The sequence below is a fragment of the Mirounga angustirostris genome, unplaced genomic scaffold (assembly GCF_029215605.1).
Source record: "Mirounga angustirostris isolate CCGP_5_RB_7025 unplaced genomic scaffold, mMirAng1.0.hap1 SCAF_12, whole genome shotgun sequence".
In the NCBI taxonomy this organism is placed as follows: Eukaryota; Metazoa; Chordata; class Mammalia; order Carnivora; family Phocidae; genus Mirounga; species Mirounga angustirostris.
In genome coordinates this window covers 71,291,216-71,310,920 of record NW_026991720.1, presented here as the reverse complement: position 1 = coordinate 71,310,920, position 19,705 = coordinate 71,291,216, and the positions used below count along the sequence as shown (strand labels likewise).

Genomic DNA, 19,705 nt, shown 5'->3' with positions numbered 1-19,705 from the left:
ACCCCACATGGGGCTTGAACTCACAATCTCGCGATCAAGAGTCGCATGCTCCACCAACTGAGCCTGCCAGGTGCCCCTCTTTGGTTCTTTTATAGTGATGCTCTTTATTTTGTAAGGCAGTATCCTTATAGTTTTCTTCAGTATTTTAGATTTAATTTTATTCACTTATTTGACTCTATTTAAAATAGGTCATTTAAAGTCTTTGTATATGAAGTCCAGTATTTGTGTTTCCTCAGGGACCATTTCTACTGACTGTTGTTTTTCTTCTATATGGGCCATACTTTTCCTTTTTCTTTGTGTATCTTGTAATTGTTTGTTGAAATCTGGATCTTTTAAATGATGTAAAATGGCAACTCTGGTGCTTGACGTGGTTTGAAGATGTATTTGTTATCTTTTTCTGCATAACAAATCAATGTTTGGGCTTCTCACTAGAGTTTTAGCATTTCCAGTGCAAAGAGTGTCTTGTTCACCATTTCATCCTTGGTAACACAGTTTTTAGTACACAATATACATTTAATCTATAGTTGTTTAAAAGGCATAAGTGAATCAGCCATGAGGACTTATGTCATGAAAGTATTTTAGATTTAAAAGAGGGTCATATAGGGGCGCCTGGGTGGCTCAGTCATTGAGCGTCTGCCTTCGGCTCAGGTCATGATCTCAGGGTCTTGGGATCGAGCCCCGCATCGGGCTCCCTGCTCGACGGGAGGCCTGCTTCTCCCTCTCCCACTCCCCCTGCTTGTGTTCCTTCTCTCGCTTTGTCTCTTTCTGTCAAATAAATAAAAAATCTTTAAAAAAAAAAAAAAAAGAGGGTCATATAAGTTAGGAACCCCTATGACAGAATTTTAGGATAGGGGTAAGCTTCTTTCTGTTCCTGGCATCAGTTACTACATCAGAGAGGAGGTAGACTTAGAACTTGGTATTGAGTGATGAATAAAATTTCCTTAAGTATAGATGGGAAAGGAGACAGTGATGGTTCATATTTGTTGAATGAAAAGGTGAAATATCTAGGTCTCTTTTCTCACTTGTAAATTGAGATTCTTAGATGAGTGGGTGAACAGTGAAAGCAGTGAAAATTTAAGTTTCCTCCTTGAGGAAACTTCCTAGTGGTTCTGAACTGAGGGAACCTCTTTCTAGTGGTTCTAAACTAAGGGAAGCTCAGAAAAGCCACTCACTTCATACCCAAATCCCAGGGTTGTAAGAATAAAACAGGAATGTCTTAGTAAGTGTTTTATAAGCTGCAGAGGTGTTAGTAACAATGAAGATTGTTGGGCGCCTGGGTGGCTCAGTTCGTTAAGCGACTGCCTTCAGCTCAGGTCATGATCCTGGAGTCCCTGGATCGAGTCCCGCATCGGGCTCCCTGCTCGGCAGAGAGTCTGCTTCTCCCTCTCATGCGCTCTCTCTCATTCTCTCTCTCTCTCAAATAAATAAATAAAATCTTTAAAAAAAAAAAAAAACAATGAGCATTGTTATTTTTCTTTAAGTTCTTACTACTTTTCTAGCATCAAGATTTGGTGGGTTTTTTTACCCTTTTTTTTTTTTTAAGTAATCTCTAAGCTCATGTTCTACCAACTGAGCCAGGCACGCTGATGATTTTTCTTTTTGAAGAAATTGAACTCTTTGAGTGACATTTTAAGACTTTCTTTTATTTAAAAGAGACATAAGAATTAGAGGGATGATATCTTATTTGGTGCTTGTCTTACAAATGATTTGTAATGTATATAAGACCCTGTGTGAAAGTACCTCTTGATACATTTATATTTAGAAAAATGCTTTATGATAAATGTCAGGTGTGTTAGTTAGCTATTGTGATTCATAGAGTGAAAATTTTATAGGTTTAGGGGTGTATGGTTGGCTCAGTTGGTAGAGCATGTGACTTTTGATCTCAGGGTTGTGAGTTCAAGCCCCATGTTGGGCACAGAGCTTACTTTTAAAAAAAATGAATAAAATAAAATCCACATACTTAAAGTTTTTTTTTTTAAATGCTTGAATAATTTTGCTAGTTTTTTAGTGATATTTTTATATGAATTTTCTATCATATGTTACTAATAGTAATGGGTTAATGAAGTACAATGTTTGGCGGGGGAGGGGAAGGCTTTAATGTAATTGGTTTTTATTTTTGTTTTAGCCAGAAAGTGAGATTTCAACTACGGCAGATGATTATAGTTCAGAGGTAAGAATAAGTAATATTATGTAGATTAACTTTTTATGTATTATTTTTGAAACATTAATCCTTTATTTCTCGCAACTCACCTGCTTATGTATTTTTATAAATATAATGAAGTATAGCATAACAAAATACAATGTAAATGACCTAGAAAACCTGAAGGTTATGTTTTTCTCTCTGTATTTTTTTCAGATTATTAACTAAGGTCTTAAATCTTTTTGAATAGCTTGGGCCTTAATTAGAGGCCTTTAAGTTTCTAGGAAAATGATATTGAGATTTAGGATTAATTATCATCATAAGGTATCCATATTCAACACAGTAAATATTTCATTATACATATACTATTTCACATTGTGAGTGATGCTTTTTACAAATGCTTTAATTCTATATAATTACATAAATTCATTTGTTGAAATTAATGCTGCAATAGTGATTTTTAATTTAGGTGATAAAAGCTAATGTAGGCATTGGCCACATTAGGAAATACCTTCTTTATGTATTATTAATAAATATATGTCATATTGTTATCTTTTTCTTATTGTTTTAGATATCATTATCATTTCTTTGGTCCAGAATTTGAGGATATGGAAAATTATTCCTTGTTCTGAATGGTTCAGCAACTCAGTGTATTCCATAAGTTTTGATATATTGTAGGTTTCTAATACCAAAAAAAAAAAATCATGTTCTAAGTGAACAGACTACTGTTTTGAATTGCAAATGGGAGTAAAAACTCTGATACTTCAAAAGTTTAATGTGCTTAAAAGCTGGGAATATACTTATTGGTAGTTTGGTCAAGAAGATAATTAACAAGGGTTGAATAAATAAATTGGTACCTGATTTACATTACATAAAGTTGCCTATAGGGAAAGTATCTCAATTTAAAATCACGACTTGCAGGGGTGCCTCGGTGGCTCAGTCGTTAAGCATCTGCCTTCAGCTCAGGTCATGATCTCAGGGTCCTGGGATCGAGCCCCACATCGAGCCCCACATTGGGCTCCCTGCTCCGCGGGGAACCTGCTTCTCCCTCTCCCACTCCCCCTGCTTGTGTTCCCTCTCTCACTCTGTCTCTCTCTGTCAAATAAATAAATAAAAATCTTTAAAAAAATAAAAATAAAAAAATAAAATCACGACTTGCAATTCAGAGAATCTGGCCTTGTGACTTTAAATTTGGGGCTTCTTTATGAAAGCAACACTGCTTTTTTTCTTTCTATAATGGCTATAGTCTTTTTAAAAAAATTAAGGAGGGCACGTGTTGTGATGAGCTCTGGGTGTTATAACAACTAATGAATTGTTGAACGCTACATCAAACACTAATGATGTACTGTATGTTGGCTAACTGAACATAATTAAAAAATTATTTTTATTCATTATTTTTAAATTGAAGTATAGTTGATAGAGACTATTAGTTTCAGGTGTACAATGTAGTAATTTGACATTGATATATGTTACAAAATGCTCCCACAGTAAGTGTAGTTACCGCCTGTTACCATGCAAAATTATTGTTATATTAACTATATTCCCTATGTTGTGGGATATTCCACATCCTTGTGACTTATTTATTTTATAACTGGAAGTTTGTACCTCTTACTCCCCTATGCCTATTTCACCCATCGCCCTACGTTCCCTCTCCACTGGCAACTACCAGTCTAGTCTGTGCTCTACGTTTATGAGTCTGTTTCTGTTTTGTTCATTTGTTTTGTTTTTTAGATTCCACATATAAGTGAAATCATACGGCATTTGTCTTTCTCTGACTTTTTAAAAAATATTTATTTATTTATTTATGTGATCTCCACAGCCAACGTGGGGCTCAAACTCATGGCCCCAAGATCAAGTGTCAGATGCTCTACCTACTGAGCTAGCTAGGTGCCCCTTTTTCTGATTTATTTCACTTATCCATGTTGTCACAAATGGCAAGATTTCATTTGTTTTTATGGTTGAGTAATTTTCCATCATATATAGACAAATGCGCGCACACACACACACACATATATATGTCACATCTTCTTTATCCATTCATCTACTGATTGATACTTAGGTTGCTTCCATGTCTTGGATATTGTAAATAAAGCTACAATAAACACAGGGGTGCAATATATCTTTTCAGATTGATGTTTTCATTTTTTTCAGATAAATACCCAGAAATAGAATTAATGGATCATATAGATCTATTTTTAATTTTTAGAGGGACTGCCATACTGTTTTTCATAGTGGCTGCACCAATTTACATTCCCACTAATAGTATACAAGGGTTCCCTTTGTCCCACATTCTCACCAACACTTGTTATTTCATGTTTTTTTTTAAATAGCCATTCTGACAAGCATGAGGTGATATATCATTGAGGTTTTAATTTGCATTTCCCTAATGATGAATGGTAATGAGCATCTTTTCATGTGCCTGTTGGTCATGTTTATATCTTCTCTGGAAAAATGTCTATTCAGGCCCTCTGCTCATTTTTTAATTGGATTGTTTGGCTGTTTCCTTTCTTTGCTTTTCTTTCTTTCTTTCTTTCTTTTTTGGGGTTGAGTGCTATGAGTTCTTTTTATTAAATTTATTTTTTTATTTTTTAAAAATTTTATTAAGTTTTTTACTTTAACATAGTTAACATACAGTGTTAATATTTGGTTTCAGGTGTATAATATAGTGATTCATCAATTCTAAACATTACTCAGTGCTCATCATGATAAGTGTACTCTTTAATCCCTATCCTCTCTTTCACCCATCCCCCCCACCCTTCTCCCCTGTGGTACCCATCAGTTTATTCTCTGTAGTTAAGAGTCTGTTTCTTCGTCTGTCTCTCTTTTTTTCCCCTTGGTCATTTGTTTTATTTCTTAAATTTTACATATGAGTGAAATCATATTGCATTTGTTTTTCTCTAACTGACTGACTTCACTTGGCATTATACACTCTGCTGTGAGGTTTATTTTTTATATATATTTTGGATATTAACCTTTTTTTTTTTTTAAAGATTTATTTATTTATTTGAGAGAGAGAGAGCACGAGCAAGGGGGAGGAGCAGGGAGCCTGACCTGGGGCTCGATCCCAGGACCTGAGATCGTGACCTGAGCCGAAGGCAGATGCCCAACCCACTGAGCCACCTGGGTGCCCCGAATATTAACCTTTTAATGGATATGTCATTTACAAATATCTTTTCTCATTTAATAGGTTGACTTTTAGTTTTGTTGATGGGTTCCCTTAATTGTGCAAAAGTTTTTTAGTTTGATGTAGTTTCAGTTGTTTATTTTTGCTTTTGTTGCCCCTGCCTAACAAGACAGATCCAAAAATATATTCCTAAGACTGAGGTATAAGAGTTTACTCCCCATGTTTTCTTTTAGGAGTTTTATAGCTTCAGGTCTTTAAACCAATTTGAGTTTATTTTTGTATATGGTGTAAGAGTGGTTTCATTCTTTTGCATGTAGCTGTCCTGTGTTTTCAGCACTATTTATTGAAGAAACGGTCTTTTCCCCATTGTGTATTTTTGCTTCCTTTGTCATAGATTAGTTACCATATAAACATGGGTTTTTTCCTAGGCTCTCAGTTCTGTTCCATTGATTTATGTGTCCATTTGTGTGCCAGTACCATACTGTTTTGATTACAGTAGCTTTGTAGTATGGTTTGAAATCTGGGACTGTGTTCCCTCCAACTTTGTTCTTTCTCAAGATTACTTTGGGTATTTGGGGTCTTTTGTGGTTCCATACAAATTTTAAGATTATTTGTCCTAGTTCTGTGAAAAATGCTATTGGTATTTTGATAGGGATTGCATTGTATTTGTAGATTGCTTTGAGTAGTATGGATATTCTAACAATATTAATTCTTTCAACCCATGAACATGGTATATCTTTCCCTTTATTTGTGTCATCTTTGGTTTCTTTCATCAGTGTCTTATAGTTTTCAGAGTACACGTCTTTCACCTCCTGGGTTAACTTTATTCCTAGATACTTTATTCTTTTTTGATAAAATTGTAAATGGGATTTTCTTAATTTCTCTGCTAGTTTATTATTAATGTATAGAAATGCAACAGATTTCTGTATATTAATTTTGTGTCCTGCAACTTTACTAAATTCATTTATTAGTTCTAAAGTTTCTTAGTGGAGTCTTTAGAGTTTTTATATATAGTATCATGTCATCTGCACATAGTGACTGGGCTGCAACTGCTGTGGGTACACTGGTGGGTAGGGCTGGCCCCAACGTGGCTGGCTAAGAGGACTGGCTGCAGCTGCTTCAAGTATGCTGGTGGGTGGAGTTAGGATGCAGTGTGACTTGGCTGGGGGGCTCGGTGTCCACGGTCATGGGCATGCAGGTGGGTGGGACTCCCTAGAGCAGGAGTCACTTCGGAAGGGCCCTTGCCAGGGCAGTCGGGTTGGTTAGAATGATTCTGCAGGGGAACATCAGGGCAGGGTGAGTGGTGCTAGGAAGAGTGTCCGAATGGGGGCCCACCAGTGTCAAGCCAGCTGGGCTGAAGGAGGGCAAGAAAAATAGTGCCTGCCAGCACTTCCATTCCCAGAGAAAGTTTTGCAGATCCTTGTCCCTGTGGCACAAGCCCTAAAATTAATAAATCTCCATCACATAATATAGTCCAGGCGCTTTTCAAACTGCTACCTCTGGGCTGGGTCTCTGAGTAGGTGCTGGTGTACACTGATTGGCCTTTTTAAGAGTGGAGTATTGGTTTCTTATAGCCCTCCACTCTCCCAGAGTTAAGCTGATTTAAATCCAGATACTTATGGAGGCTCATATTCCCAGTGCAGATCGACAGGAAGAGGGGTGCCCAATGTGGGGCTTAAGCCCCTTGCTCCTCAAGGAGGACCTTCACACCTGTGATATCTCTCTTGCTTGTGGGTTGCCGCATGGGAGGTTTAGTTTCTGATTGCATCTCTGCCCCTCCTACCCTTTTCGATGTGGCTTTTTCTTTATATCTTTAGCTGTGGAAGAGCTGTTCTGCTAGTCTTCAGGTCGTTCTCAGTGAGTTGCAGTATATGTAGTTGCAGCCTTGGTGTGTTCGTGGGGAGAGGTGAGCTCAGGACCCTCCTACTCGGAAGTCTTCTCTCTCTCTTTCTAACGCCATAATTCTTATAGTTTGTCTTTCTTGATTGAAAGTTTCAGGTGTTTTTATGCCTGAACTCCCTATGTCTTTGGGATACCCCAGGACTGCACAAAGTGCCTTTTTTTCTTTACAGTAAGGTGAATTTTTTTATAAGCCAAGTGGCTATAGATCAGACCATCTCATATATGCCTTTGAAATTTGGTTAAAATTATATAGCCATTTTCTCACTTTGGGATAAGAGAGTAACTTTAATTTTTATTAATACAGATTTGAAAGGTAAGGACATCAAAAGATTGTGATTTCAAGTTCTCTTTTTGAAAACAGTAATATTGAAAAGTCTTATTACAATAAGTTATTTTTTGCCTAGATTTTTTTAAGCTATAAAACTGGTGGGAATTATGAGGTCCAGAAGAATGTATTGAAACTATCTATGATACCTAGTAAATCTGATGTGTTTTGAAATAAGGTACAAGTAATATTTAAATATAATTCCTACAGTTAAAAGTTAGAGTATGTTGACCATGGTTGAACAAGAAATCTATACTACATGTATATGTGTGTAATTTCTACATATTTGCATATGTAATCACATACATGTTTTATTATATACATGAATGATTGTGTACATGAATAAATATATATCTATACATACATATGTATTTTTTTTTCCAAACAAAAGTTTCAGGAAAGATACTTCTTTTTACTATGTGACCTATCCTTTGATACTTTTTCTTTTTACTGGAGATCACAAAAACTAAATTGATTAACTGATTTATAATTGGAAAAAACAGTTACTTAGAAGATTACAATGAAAAAAGATATTTATGAAATGACAGATAGACCTGATTTGATCATAACCTTTGTGATATTATATATTTTGGGCCTGGATTCATGATGAATTATACTGTGACGAAGTCATATATTCTCTGTGTCCGTAGGAAAACAGTAGAAAAATTGATTGTGAAATATTTGAAAATGTCTCATTAAGATTGCTAATATGGGGGCTGGTTGAATCTGTGATACTCTGGGCTAGTTTTGAAGCTTTCACTGTTCCTGTTAATGATGTTAAAACTGGTTTGACTTCGCCAAAGGCAAAGGAAGCAAGAGCAAAAATGAACTATTGGGACTTCATCAAGATAAAAAGCTTTTGCACAGCAAAGGAAACAGTCAACAAAATCAAAAGACAACCGACAGAATGGGAGAAGATATTTGCAAATGACGTATCAGATAAAGGGCTAGTATCCAAAATCTATTAAGAACTTATGAAACTCAACACCCAAAGAACAAATAATCCAGTCAAGAAATGGGCAGAAGACATGAACAGACATTTTTTCAAAGAACACATTCAAATGGCCAACAGACACATGAAAAAGTGCTCAACATCGCTCGGCATCAGGGAAATCCAAATCAAAACCTCAATGAGATACCACCTCACACCAGTCAGAATGGCTAAAATTAACAAGTCAGGAAACGACAGATGTTGGCGAGGATGCGGAGAAAGGGGAACACTGGTGGTGGGAACACTGGTGGTGGGAACACAGGCTGTTGCCAGCCACTCTGGAAAACAGTATGGAGGTTCCTCAAAAAGTTGAAAATAGAGCTACCGTACAACCCAGCAATTGCACTGCTGGGTATTTACTCCAAAGATACAAATGTAGTGATCCGAAGGGGTACGTGCACCCTGATGTTTATAGCAGCAATGTCCACAATAGCCAAACTGTGGAAAGACCCAAGATGTCCATCAACGAATGGATAAAGAAGATGTGGTGTGTACACACACACACGATGCAGCCATCAAAAAAACCCCGAAATCTTGCCATTTGCAACGACGTGGCTGGAACTAGAGGGTATTATGCTGAGTGAAATAAGTCAATCAGAGAAAGACAGTTGTCATATGATCTCACTTGTATATGGAATTTGAGAAACAAGACGGGATCATAGGTGAAGGGAGGCAAAAATGAAACAAGATGAAACCAGAGAGGGAGACAAACCATAAGAGACACTTAATCTCAGGAAACAAACTGAGGGTTGCTGGAGGGGTGGGGTGGGGAGGGATGGGGTGGCTGGGTGATGGACATTGGGGAGGTTATGTGCTATGGTGAGCGCTGTGAATTGTGTAAGACTGATGAATCACAGACCTGTACCCCTGAAACAAATAGTACATTATGTTATTTAAAAAAAACTGGTTTGACTGAGCTAGAATGAAGGGGGACTTCTAAGCCATAGTTACCTTTTCAGGAGGCAGAAGAATCATTAGCTAAATTTGTAAATTGAGGAATAAGTCTCACCCTGTTATGATTTTCATATTGGAAATTTTAAGGAATTACCTCTTAGTATCACACCCTCCCTGCCAAAGGAAATTCCTTTGTAGGAGATACATAGATTATAACTTCATTACAAATGCCAGATTTCCAAAGTTTAATAATAATGTTGGCTGCTCTTGTTTGCATTGGAGCATTTTTAAAATTTCAGAATTACAGTTTTGAATTGTAGGCCACATAATTATCTTGTATGTTTTTAAAATATCGCTGTCATTTTTCTGGTATGTAGGGAAATAAGGTAATAAAAAAGAACAGGAGCTTTGGAGCTTTGTGCTCAAATTTCAGCCTCATCACCCCCAAGGTGTATCAACCTGTGCCCATCACTTCAACTCTGATATACAGTTTTTCACCTGTAAAACAGTGAGATCTTCACAGTGTAGTTGTGAGGGTTATATTTGATAATATTTAGTATGGTGTTTGGTATAAAAAAGATAATCAACAAAGTTTGGGGTTTTTTTTACTGCTCTTCAGTAGAAATATGCTTTATCTTTACACTAAGTAAATGAAGTGTGTGATGAGAATTCTTTTAACAAATTATTCTCAAAAGGATTTCAGATCCTGATTAGTTACTTAGAACTTAGATTGGAAATTTTATGGTATGCACTTAATTTTCTTGACTTCTTTGGCTGGTATTCTCATTGGATTGAATAATGGATTCAAGCCTAGAAAGAATTAGATGATAATATCCTGTGATACCTATGATACCTAGTAAGATCTCTTCTTCCTCTTCTTCTTCTTTTTTTTTTTAAGATTTTATTTATTTGACAGAGAGAGACACAGCGAGAGAGGGAACACAAGCGGGGGAGTGGGAGAGGGAGAAGCAGGCTTCCCGCGGAACAGGGAGCCCGATGCGGGGCTCGATCCCAGGACCCTGGGATCATGACCTGAACCGAAGGCAGCCACTTAACGACTGAGCCACCCAGGCGCCCCTAGTAAGATCTCTTCTGTATAAATATACCCAGTTACGTATACCAGAGGAATCAGACTGAGTAAAAAATGCCCTTCTTACAAATTAAATTATATCTAATCTGTTCAGTCTTCCATGAAGGGACATTTCATATCCAAAATGCTCTATGTACATGAAATATTTTTATTGATACCCTTTGAGCAGGGTTATTTGGAGAAAGTTGCAAATGCTGGAGGCAACCTAGACACATGACAGGTAAATAAATATGCTTTGTTAAGTATGGAAAGATGAAGTGACAGCAGGGCAGATACTCTCATTTTGGATTTCATGTGATTATTTAGTGCTTCTTAACCAAGTTATTTGTATGATTCATGATATTTATGAAATGACTAGCTGGAGTGGGAGACATAGCCTTTAGCCATAAAGTTATATAAACTTAGTCTTTTAACTTTGATTTTTTTTTTTAACCTCACCTCATTTTTTCTCACTCCCTGCCTCAGCTCAATTGACAATTAAAAATTGTATATATTTAAGGTGTACAGTGTGGTATTTGGTAATCAGCTTTGACTTTAAATGGATGATCTTAACCTCATTAGTTACTTGGCTCCAATTCCATGAGTCACTGAAGCACATTGAACTATAATTTTCATGAACTGTTTTGAACCATCAGATTATTTTATTAAAATATCCATACAAATTTTAGGATTATTTGTTCCATTTCTTTGAAAAAAGTTGATGGTATTTTGATAGGGATATCCATTATTAACATTTTTAATGTAAATAGTACCACATTAAGTATAATAGGATAAGATATTAATAGTGAGCTAGTCTTCTATGCTTTTATTTATTTTTATTTTTTTATTTTTTGGCAGTCTTCTATGCTTTTAAACTAACATCCACTGAAAGGAAAAGGTTTTGGTGTAAAGGCCATTTTATGGTTATAAAAATTATCTTCCTCTGATTCTTTCTGAATAGCAGTATCTTTATGAGATGATACTTACCTCTACAGAACATTTTAAAATTGAAAATGTACCTTACTTATACTTTCCCACGTCTTCATGTTCTCTATACAGATTGAATATATCTGTGAATTCAGAAGGAATATATTAGTACAGCCTAATGGTTAAATAACTTTGACAAATGCCACAGTAAAAAAAGGACATTAAGAGAAAGGCTTTTCTTCACCTGAGTTTATCAATCTAATCTTCCTGTTTCAGGTTATTAATTTACTTTCATATTAAGGTTTACCTGGTATAGTGTTAGAAGATTAATGTAAGAAGGGATGAATGCTGTACCCTTTAGCTATCAATAAAGTAATTATCTTCATTAAAAAAATAGAATAATGCTAACTATTAGTGATCCTAGTATTCTGCTGAGTATTTCTCTTCTAACTTCAGAATATAGTTTATATTAGTTTAGTCCTGGTGAATAATTTTTTATTATCTATTTACATAGTATTTAAAAATTTTTAATAATGATTTTTATGTTTGTTATAATAACATGTAATTAAGTCTTGAAAATGGTCATGTATTTTAAGAAGCCAATACATAAGAGTGTAATTTTGATTAAGTTAGAGAAAAATTAAGCTGAACTTTGGCTATATAATGTGTTAGATACAGTCATTATAAACTGATGACTTGTATCATCTCCACTTAAAGGTGTATCCTTGCTTAATATATTTGAAAATATTCATAAAATCCATTTCATTATACTATAACTGTAAAAATTTTAATAGATGCTTATCAAACTGCTTCATTTCAGAATCAAGAAAAGCTAATTGAAATTTAGGAGGATTTAATTGGAAAGTTATTTCAAGTGACTTGATATTAATAATCTTAATAGAGTTAGTACTCCTGTCTTCTGATAGTTTTCACAAATTGTAATATTGTGTTGCCATAAAGATGAATTTTTTTTTAACTTTATTTTTCAGAAATTATCCTTAGGAAAAAAAACAAAGGAATCAAACTCTGTTACAAAACTCTTAATTAGTATCTTCACTTTTTTTTTTTTTTTTTTAATTTTAAGTAGGCTCCACACCCAAAGTGGGATGGGCTTGAACTCATGACCCCGAGATCAAGTCGCATGCTCTACTGACTGAGCAAGCCAGGCGCCCCAGTATCTTCACTTTTAAAAAGATGTAGTCCATACATCTAAAACTAATGATGTAATGTATGGTGATTAACATAACAATAAAAAATAAACATTCAATTAATCAGAAAAAATAAAATAAAAAAAATTAAAAGATGTAGTCCGTATCCTAACTCTGGGATATTCTAGTCTATGTATTCCAACAGTACAAACTTTATTATCTTGGATTCTGTTAACGAAGAATTATGAATAATTAAGATGTAAGCAGAAGTGAAGTTTTTTTGTGCACTGTTGGGGGAAGGAAGGGTTTGTTAAATAGATTAATTGGTCTGAAATTAATCTCCCACCAGGTCAACCCAGGAGACATAGACTGTCATCCTTCTTCCTCCCATCGTCAAGTGTTTGTGATAGAGAGAGGCAAACATATGTTATGGAAAATCTCTACATCAGTCAGGGTTGACATGGCTGTCATTTCTCCCAGGGAAAGGTGGGGGACTGTTCCTCACCTATTCATCTCATACTTCTTGACCTGATTACCAACCTTTAGTGAATTTGCACCAGTAAACAATTTTACTTTAAAATGAATAGAGCTTAATCAAAAAAACAGTTATTTAAATGATTATAAGGCAGGATTTTGTAGAAGAGGATTTAGTAACTTGAGGTTTATAATTACCCCTGTGAAGTCAAAACAGAAACTGCACTTAGAACTTCAATTCACTTAAACAAAAATGTATAGTACCATGTCTTCTGCATTGTTAGCACTCAAATGTTTTGGGAATCTTTGGTATTTGAAATGATCATAATGTCTTTTATAGATTTAAATTTAATCATTTTGTCTATTTTTGCCAATGAGGCATTTTCCCTATGCATAAGAGATGCACGAATATAGTTAGCAGAAATATAATTGTTAGCTTTAAATAAAATTCTGTCTAAAATCATAATATATCAGGAAATTGTTTTTGTACAGGTAAATGGTTGCAGTTTTGTGGTGAGAACAGAAAAACCTACAAATTTATTAAGGGTACAGTATTTAAAACTACTCACGATACTAATGTTTTATACTATTTAAAACCATCTGGCTTACTAACAGAGCTTTTTCCTGCATGTACTTCTTTCTGTGTGTGATTTCTAAATGCTTTTAATGTTTAACAAACCAAAATTAGCCACATTTTGTTATAAAAGTTCAATTGTGACAGATTTTGCGGTATCTTGTTTTTGCTTTTAAGGTGTATATCACAATAATAACAAAGTAGGTTGTCATTCCAGTAAACTCTCAGATGATAAGTGATATTTTAAAGTGGATTTTGCTATGGAATTCAGTGTTTAAGTCCCTCTTCCTGAGAAATGTTGTTAGTATGAATTATTAAAAATCTTGGATTGATTTAGGAAGAAGAATTTGGTGCTGATGATTCTTATTCTGAACATGGAGCACAGTACAATCAGACCCACCTAGAGATGATGGAAAATGAATTGGCTGGTAAACAGCATGAAATTGAAGAGCTGAACAGAGAACTAGAAGAAATGAGAGCCACCTACGGGACTGATGGACTGCAGCAGGTATGTTATGTGGCTTTTGTTTTGTTACTGAGACAAATATAGGAAATTTGAATGATAGTGTATGTACGGTCTTGAAAGATGAGGTTTTTAAATAGTAACTTAAGTCATCTCATCATATTTGTCCTTACACATATCGCAAACAACTTTGCTTAATCTTTTATGAGATAGCTAGGCAGAAATCACTTCTGGTGTTTTTGTAATCAGCCTGAGAGAAAATTATGGTGCAAACCACATCACAATATGATGACCTAAACTCATTAAAAATGTCAGCGAGTCCTTGTAAAAGTAAGCGCTTGTGGTTAGAATGACATCTGTTGTTTGTGGAAGTCAGTTATGAAAACAAGGTGAAAAAGGCCATTGATGAGGAGGACAGAATACATTTTAGTTTCGGCCTCTCCAGAAACAAGTGAGAATTGAATATGTCTGTGATGATGTTGCCTACGAATAGATTGGGGCATCCCTAAATATAAAGGCACTTGTCCTTCTGGAAGCAGATAAATGGAGAAGTTAAACCTAGTAATTTTTTTTAAGTTGATTTGGAAGTAAAGCCAATTTCTGCAAGCTAATCTTTCAGTTACAGACAAAAATGGTTAAGGTTACTTACAAATTATCATAATTCTGTCAGTGCATTTTAAATATTATATTTTTGAAGAATAGTTACCTATAGTAATAATCAGTTTTGTTTAAAAAATAAGTCTGGCACTTTTTATTTTCACTGATGTCTTTTAGTTACAAGAATTTGAAGCTGCCATTAAGCAAAGAGATGGCATCATAACCCAGCTCACTGCTAATTTACAACAAGCAAGGAGAGAAAAGGATGAGACAATGAGAGAATTCTTAGAGTTGACAGAACAAAGTCAAAAATTACAGATTCAGTTCCAACATGTAAGTATTACTAATAGAACAAAATTTATTAGATTTTTAGTAATGAATTTTTTTAAAGTGCTCTAATTTTCAGAACAAATTTAAGTTTGTTTAAAATCGATTTGCTTATTATGTATCATGTTGGAAATATGTGAATGCCTGTTGTTATGATAACCAAGAGTTTAACTCTTAGTTCTTGTGTGGTTCCTTGATGTATTTTCTCTGTACTTCTTCCTTGTCTATATATTGAAAGCCTGCAAAATCTTTTAAGTCTGATTGGGTGGATTTTTGCGGAAATTAACATGTAGTCACATCCTACCTTTTGCCAACTCTGCTATGATTTTATTTTAGTTTCTAAAATAGTAGCTAGACAGAATGTGTTCCATTTATCTTTAATCTGAGCCGTAAGAATCTAATGGTATTAAAGTTTCTGATGGCAAGTACAGAAAATAATTTAAAAGGGAGGAATTTAATATAAGAATACAGGCTTATCTTACAGAATTCAAGTGAAAATACAACCAGACTTCTGAAAGGGATAGAATCACAAACTGGAAAGTCATTTGGAATCCAGGAAGTACTGTCTTTTAGGCCCCGTCTCTTTCTGTATGTCTGCCTTAGTCTTAGCTATGTCACTAGATTTTCTCTGCTTTATGATGGGAAAAATAATCTTATTGGTTCGGCTTGGATAATGTGCCCACGATCATCTGATAAGCCATGGCAGCATGTTTACTGGAGTTTCAAGCCTATGAATCTAGCAGATTTCCCAGAGAGCAACTGTGGGCCGAGCAATACCCCAAAAATATCTCTTCCTTAGTGCAATCTCTTCAGAATTTAACTTGGAGGTTTCTTTCTGTTTTCAAGTTACAGGCTAGTGAAACTCTAAGAAACAGCACTCACAGTAACACAGCTGCAGATTTATTACAAGCAAAACAACAGATCCTCACTCATCAGCAACAGCTGGAAGAACAAGACCATTTATTAGAAGATTATCAAAAAAAGAAAGAAGACTTCAAAATGCAAATTAGTTTCTTGCAAGAGAAAATTAGAGCATATGAAATGGTATGTTTATTTTAAGGAAGTCAGCCAGTGTATAACAGCTTTATAATTGAAGTGTTTTATACAACTGTTTATCCTTTTTGTTATGTATATGAATTACAAAATTTCGTTTAAGAAAAGCTCTTTAAGTATGCAAAACAACTTCTTTCAAAAGCAATTGGGAGTCTCACAATAATAGTTTAAATGAATAAAAATTCATTACTGAGTTCCTTTGGTAGTGATCAGCCATGTTAAAGTGAGTTCTCAGGAGAATCTAAATTTGTAAACAAAATTTCCATTCTTTTTTTTTTTTTTTTTTCACCTAAAGGTATTTCTACTCATTTTAGCAGTGGTTATGAAATTCTGAAAATATTTCCATGACAAAATGAAATTTTATGGATTTTAATTAGAAAAAACTACAATAGAGTCTCTATTTATAGTAGTTATGTTTTATAAAGTTGCTTGGAACACTTACTTAACAATATATGCTCATGGGGAAAAAAAGGGAAATGTATATATTTCATATGTTTATATTTGTTTATATGTACATACATACATATATATGCATGTGTTTATATACATGCACACATATATCCTAGGGACTATATTTACATATATACATACATACACACATAACATATCTCATAGATTATAATCTTAAATCCTAAAAACAGCTCATCCTAGTAGATTATATTTTATTTTTCAAAAGAGAAAATGAGGTTTACAAGTGTTAAGTGACTTGCCTGAGCCTGCCCTACTGACACTTGTCAGAGTTGTGATTCAAACCCATATAGCTGGCCCAGAACCATATTTCTTGTGCTATACTGCACTGCCCCCTATTGTCTCCATCCTCTTCTCCATCCATGCTCTCCTAATGAGCGAAAACAAAGTCAAGTGTAGTTGCCTTGTTTGGTGTCAGCTTTGGAAGCATGCATATCCAGCAGCTCAAATTTTTTGCTGCTCTGTGCATTTCTGCAAATGACTGAGTATTGATTTTGGGGTTACAAATAAATTTTAGCAAGAAGATGGATTTGCAAGTAGGGAATCTGTGAATAATGAGGACAGACTGTACATATAATATGGTACTTTTTACAACTTAGTAAGTTCTTCTGCAAGAAGTTGAAAAATAACCAAGACAAGAATATTGTTTGGATAATAATAAAATTATTAGCTAGCATTTATTTTTGTTTACGTGGTGCCAGGCAATATTCAAAGCATCTTACACATATTAACTCATTGAATCATTGTAATAACCTTATGAGATGGAGATTTCTGCCATCACCCCCATTTTACAGATGAAGAGATCAAGCCAAAGCAAGGTGAGGTAAATTGCCTAATCACACAGGTAATAGTCGGCAGAACCAGGTTTCAAACCTAGGTAGTCTGATTCCAGAGACCATACTCTTATGAAAATAGGAAACAAACAAATTTAAGCTACTGAAATTATGAAACAGTATGCTTTACAACCAAGATAATTTAAAAATCATTAGATAGATGTTTACAGAACACCTATTTTGTACCAGGCCCTTGCAAAAGATAATGATGCCTAAAATGTGCCCTTTCTTCGCTCAACCTCATAGTTTAATAGGGCATGTACACAAGATAGCACAAAACAAGGGTAAGCGTAGGTGAAAAGTGTTTTGAGTAGTCTGGCTTCATAAGGGAAGTCAGACTACTCAAAAGCCTTTTTACCTAAAGCCTTCCAGAGTAGGCTTTAGGGGGAGATGATATTTGAGGCCAGTCTGTAAGTTGGGAATAATTTCTCTATAATTATATTTTGTTTTCTCAGCAGTAGGCATTATGTGTGGCACATTAGCAGCTAATCAATATTCATTTGGTAAATAAGCAAATATATTATGAATCTGAGCTGATAGATAGGAAAGGATATTTTCTTTTCTTGTTTTGTTTTGTTTTGTTTGTCACCATACAGTACATCATTAGTTTTTGATGTAGTGATCCATGATTCATTGTTTTCATAAAACACCCAGTGCTCCATGCAGTAGGTACCCTCCTTAATACCCATCACCGGGCTAACCCTTGCCCCCACCCCCCTCCCCTCTAGAACCCTCAGTTTGTTTTTCAGAGTCCATCGTCTCTCATGGTTTGTCTCCCCCTCCGACTTCCCCCCTTCATTTTTCCCTTCCTTCTCCTAATGTCCTCCATGCTATTCCTTATGTTCCACAAATAAGTGAAACCATATGATAATTGACTTTCTCTGCTTGACTTAGGAAAGGACATTTTAGATAGAGGTTGTAGTATATATAAAGATTCAGGCTGAAACATGTTAAAAAATGTCTAGGTAGCAAAAAATAGTTTAACCTAGAAATAGTTTTTGAAAGTGAGTCTTTACAGGAGGAAGTGTAAATAGTCTAGGCCTTAGTTAGAAGAGCCTTTAAGTTGGATTTTGTTGTATTTATTATATTCAGTAGGCAGTATTATTTGAAAGTATTTAAAATTTAAATAATTCATTTTCATGGGGGAATTACCTTTGTTTATTTGAATGTTAGCAGAATACTTGTTATCCTCAGTCTCTTCTTTGTTATATATATATATATATATATATATATATATATATATACACACACATAACATATCTCATAGATTATATCTTGATATATATATATATATATATATATAAACTTCTCTTTTTTTTTTTTTTTTTTACTTTGCATGAATCCCCCTGAGTAGTAGTTCCACAAGTGTCAGTAGGGCAGGCTCAGGCACAGCTGAGGGACTAGAGCATTAGGGTCATAGTTGAAACTGTCGTGGTTCCCTAGACACCTACACTTGATTCCAGCCTCATTCTTGTTGCCCCTAATCCTCAGAACTTCCCATGGTAGAATGGTCACAGGCAGGAAGTCTGTTACTCCCCGCTCCCTCAGGTCTGTTTCCAAAAATAGAGGGATTTTATCTTCGATCGCAGAGCTGTCTTTTGCAACACAAAATAAATGGTTTAAAACCGTATATTTTGAAATAAACAGTACTAAGAAAAATGAGCCATGAAATTGTATTATTTAAGAGTTGAATGAAGAATTGTTGTTTGCAGTTATATCACATGTTGGACAGTTTTGAATTAAGTGTTTTTATGAGGGTTCCTCCCCCCAATCGAAAATCAGGTAATAGAAGTATTACAGATTTTATAACAGTGTTAACATTTCAAGACTAATTACTTACTTAATAATTCAACTGAAGTTGACCTCTCCTGAACTAATTTTACTTTTTTATAGGTTCCAAATTCCTTATAGATACTTTCTAGTATTTAAATGTATTACATTTGTACATAGCACAGTGAGCATAAAACACATTAATATATTTATTTTCTTTTAGCTTCAAACATATTCCATGACAGAGAGAAGAAATACTACATTTATTTTACAGATGAAAACACTGAGATTTAAGAGATTAAACTGATTTAAATGTCATATCATAGTACAGAAATTAAAGTCAGAAGGCTTAGCACTTGGTAATAACTTATGGTGACATTGGATGGAATATGTGATACCAAGAAAAATGCTGATAGGATTTTGCTCAAGAGGCTTCACAGAATGACATTCATTACCTTAGTTAATTTATATAGTGCAGAATCTGGCCTTTGACTTGTAGGCTTAGAAGTCTGGTTTTTATCTTCTATCAACTGAGACTTGAGCTATCTCAGAGATAAGCTCAGATTTTTCAAGTTGAAGAGTCTAATGTTTAAACCTTGAATATAAGATTATTAATTTATAGTGAG

The 19,705-nt window shown here is 34.7% G+C and overlaps 1 protein-coding gene across 15 annotated transcripts in view; it reads left to right on the top strand.

The window, feature by feature from the left end:
• The window catches only part of AKAP9 (A-kinase anchoring protein 9), a 199,005-nt gene that overhangs the window by 67,499 nt on the left and 111,801 nt on the right, over positions 1-19,705 (top strand). For 14 of the 15 annotated variants that reach the window (XM_064575277.1, XM_064575283.1, XM_064575281.1 and 11 more), the window contains 5 exons: positions 2,126-2,170; positions 13,487-13,540; positions 13,906-14,076; positions 14,806-14,961; positions 15,802-15,999. In XM_064575277.1, coding sequence (XP_064431347.1) covers positions 2,126-2,170; positions 13,487-13,540; positions 13,906-14,076; positions 14,806-14,961; positions 15,802-15,999 — 624 coding nt within the window. Of the gene's footprint in view, positions 1-2,125; positions 2,171-10,347; positions 10,457-13,486; positions 13,541-13,905; positions 14,077-14,805; positions 14,962-15,801; positions 16,000-19,705 lie in introns of those variants that run through there. The other variant, XM_064575285.1, reaches the window with a different exon arrangement.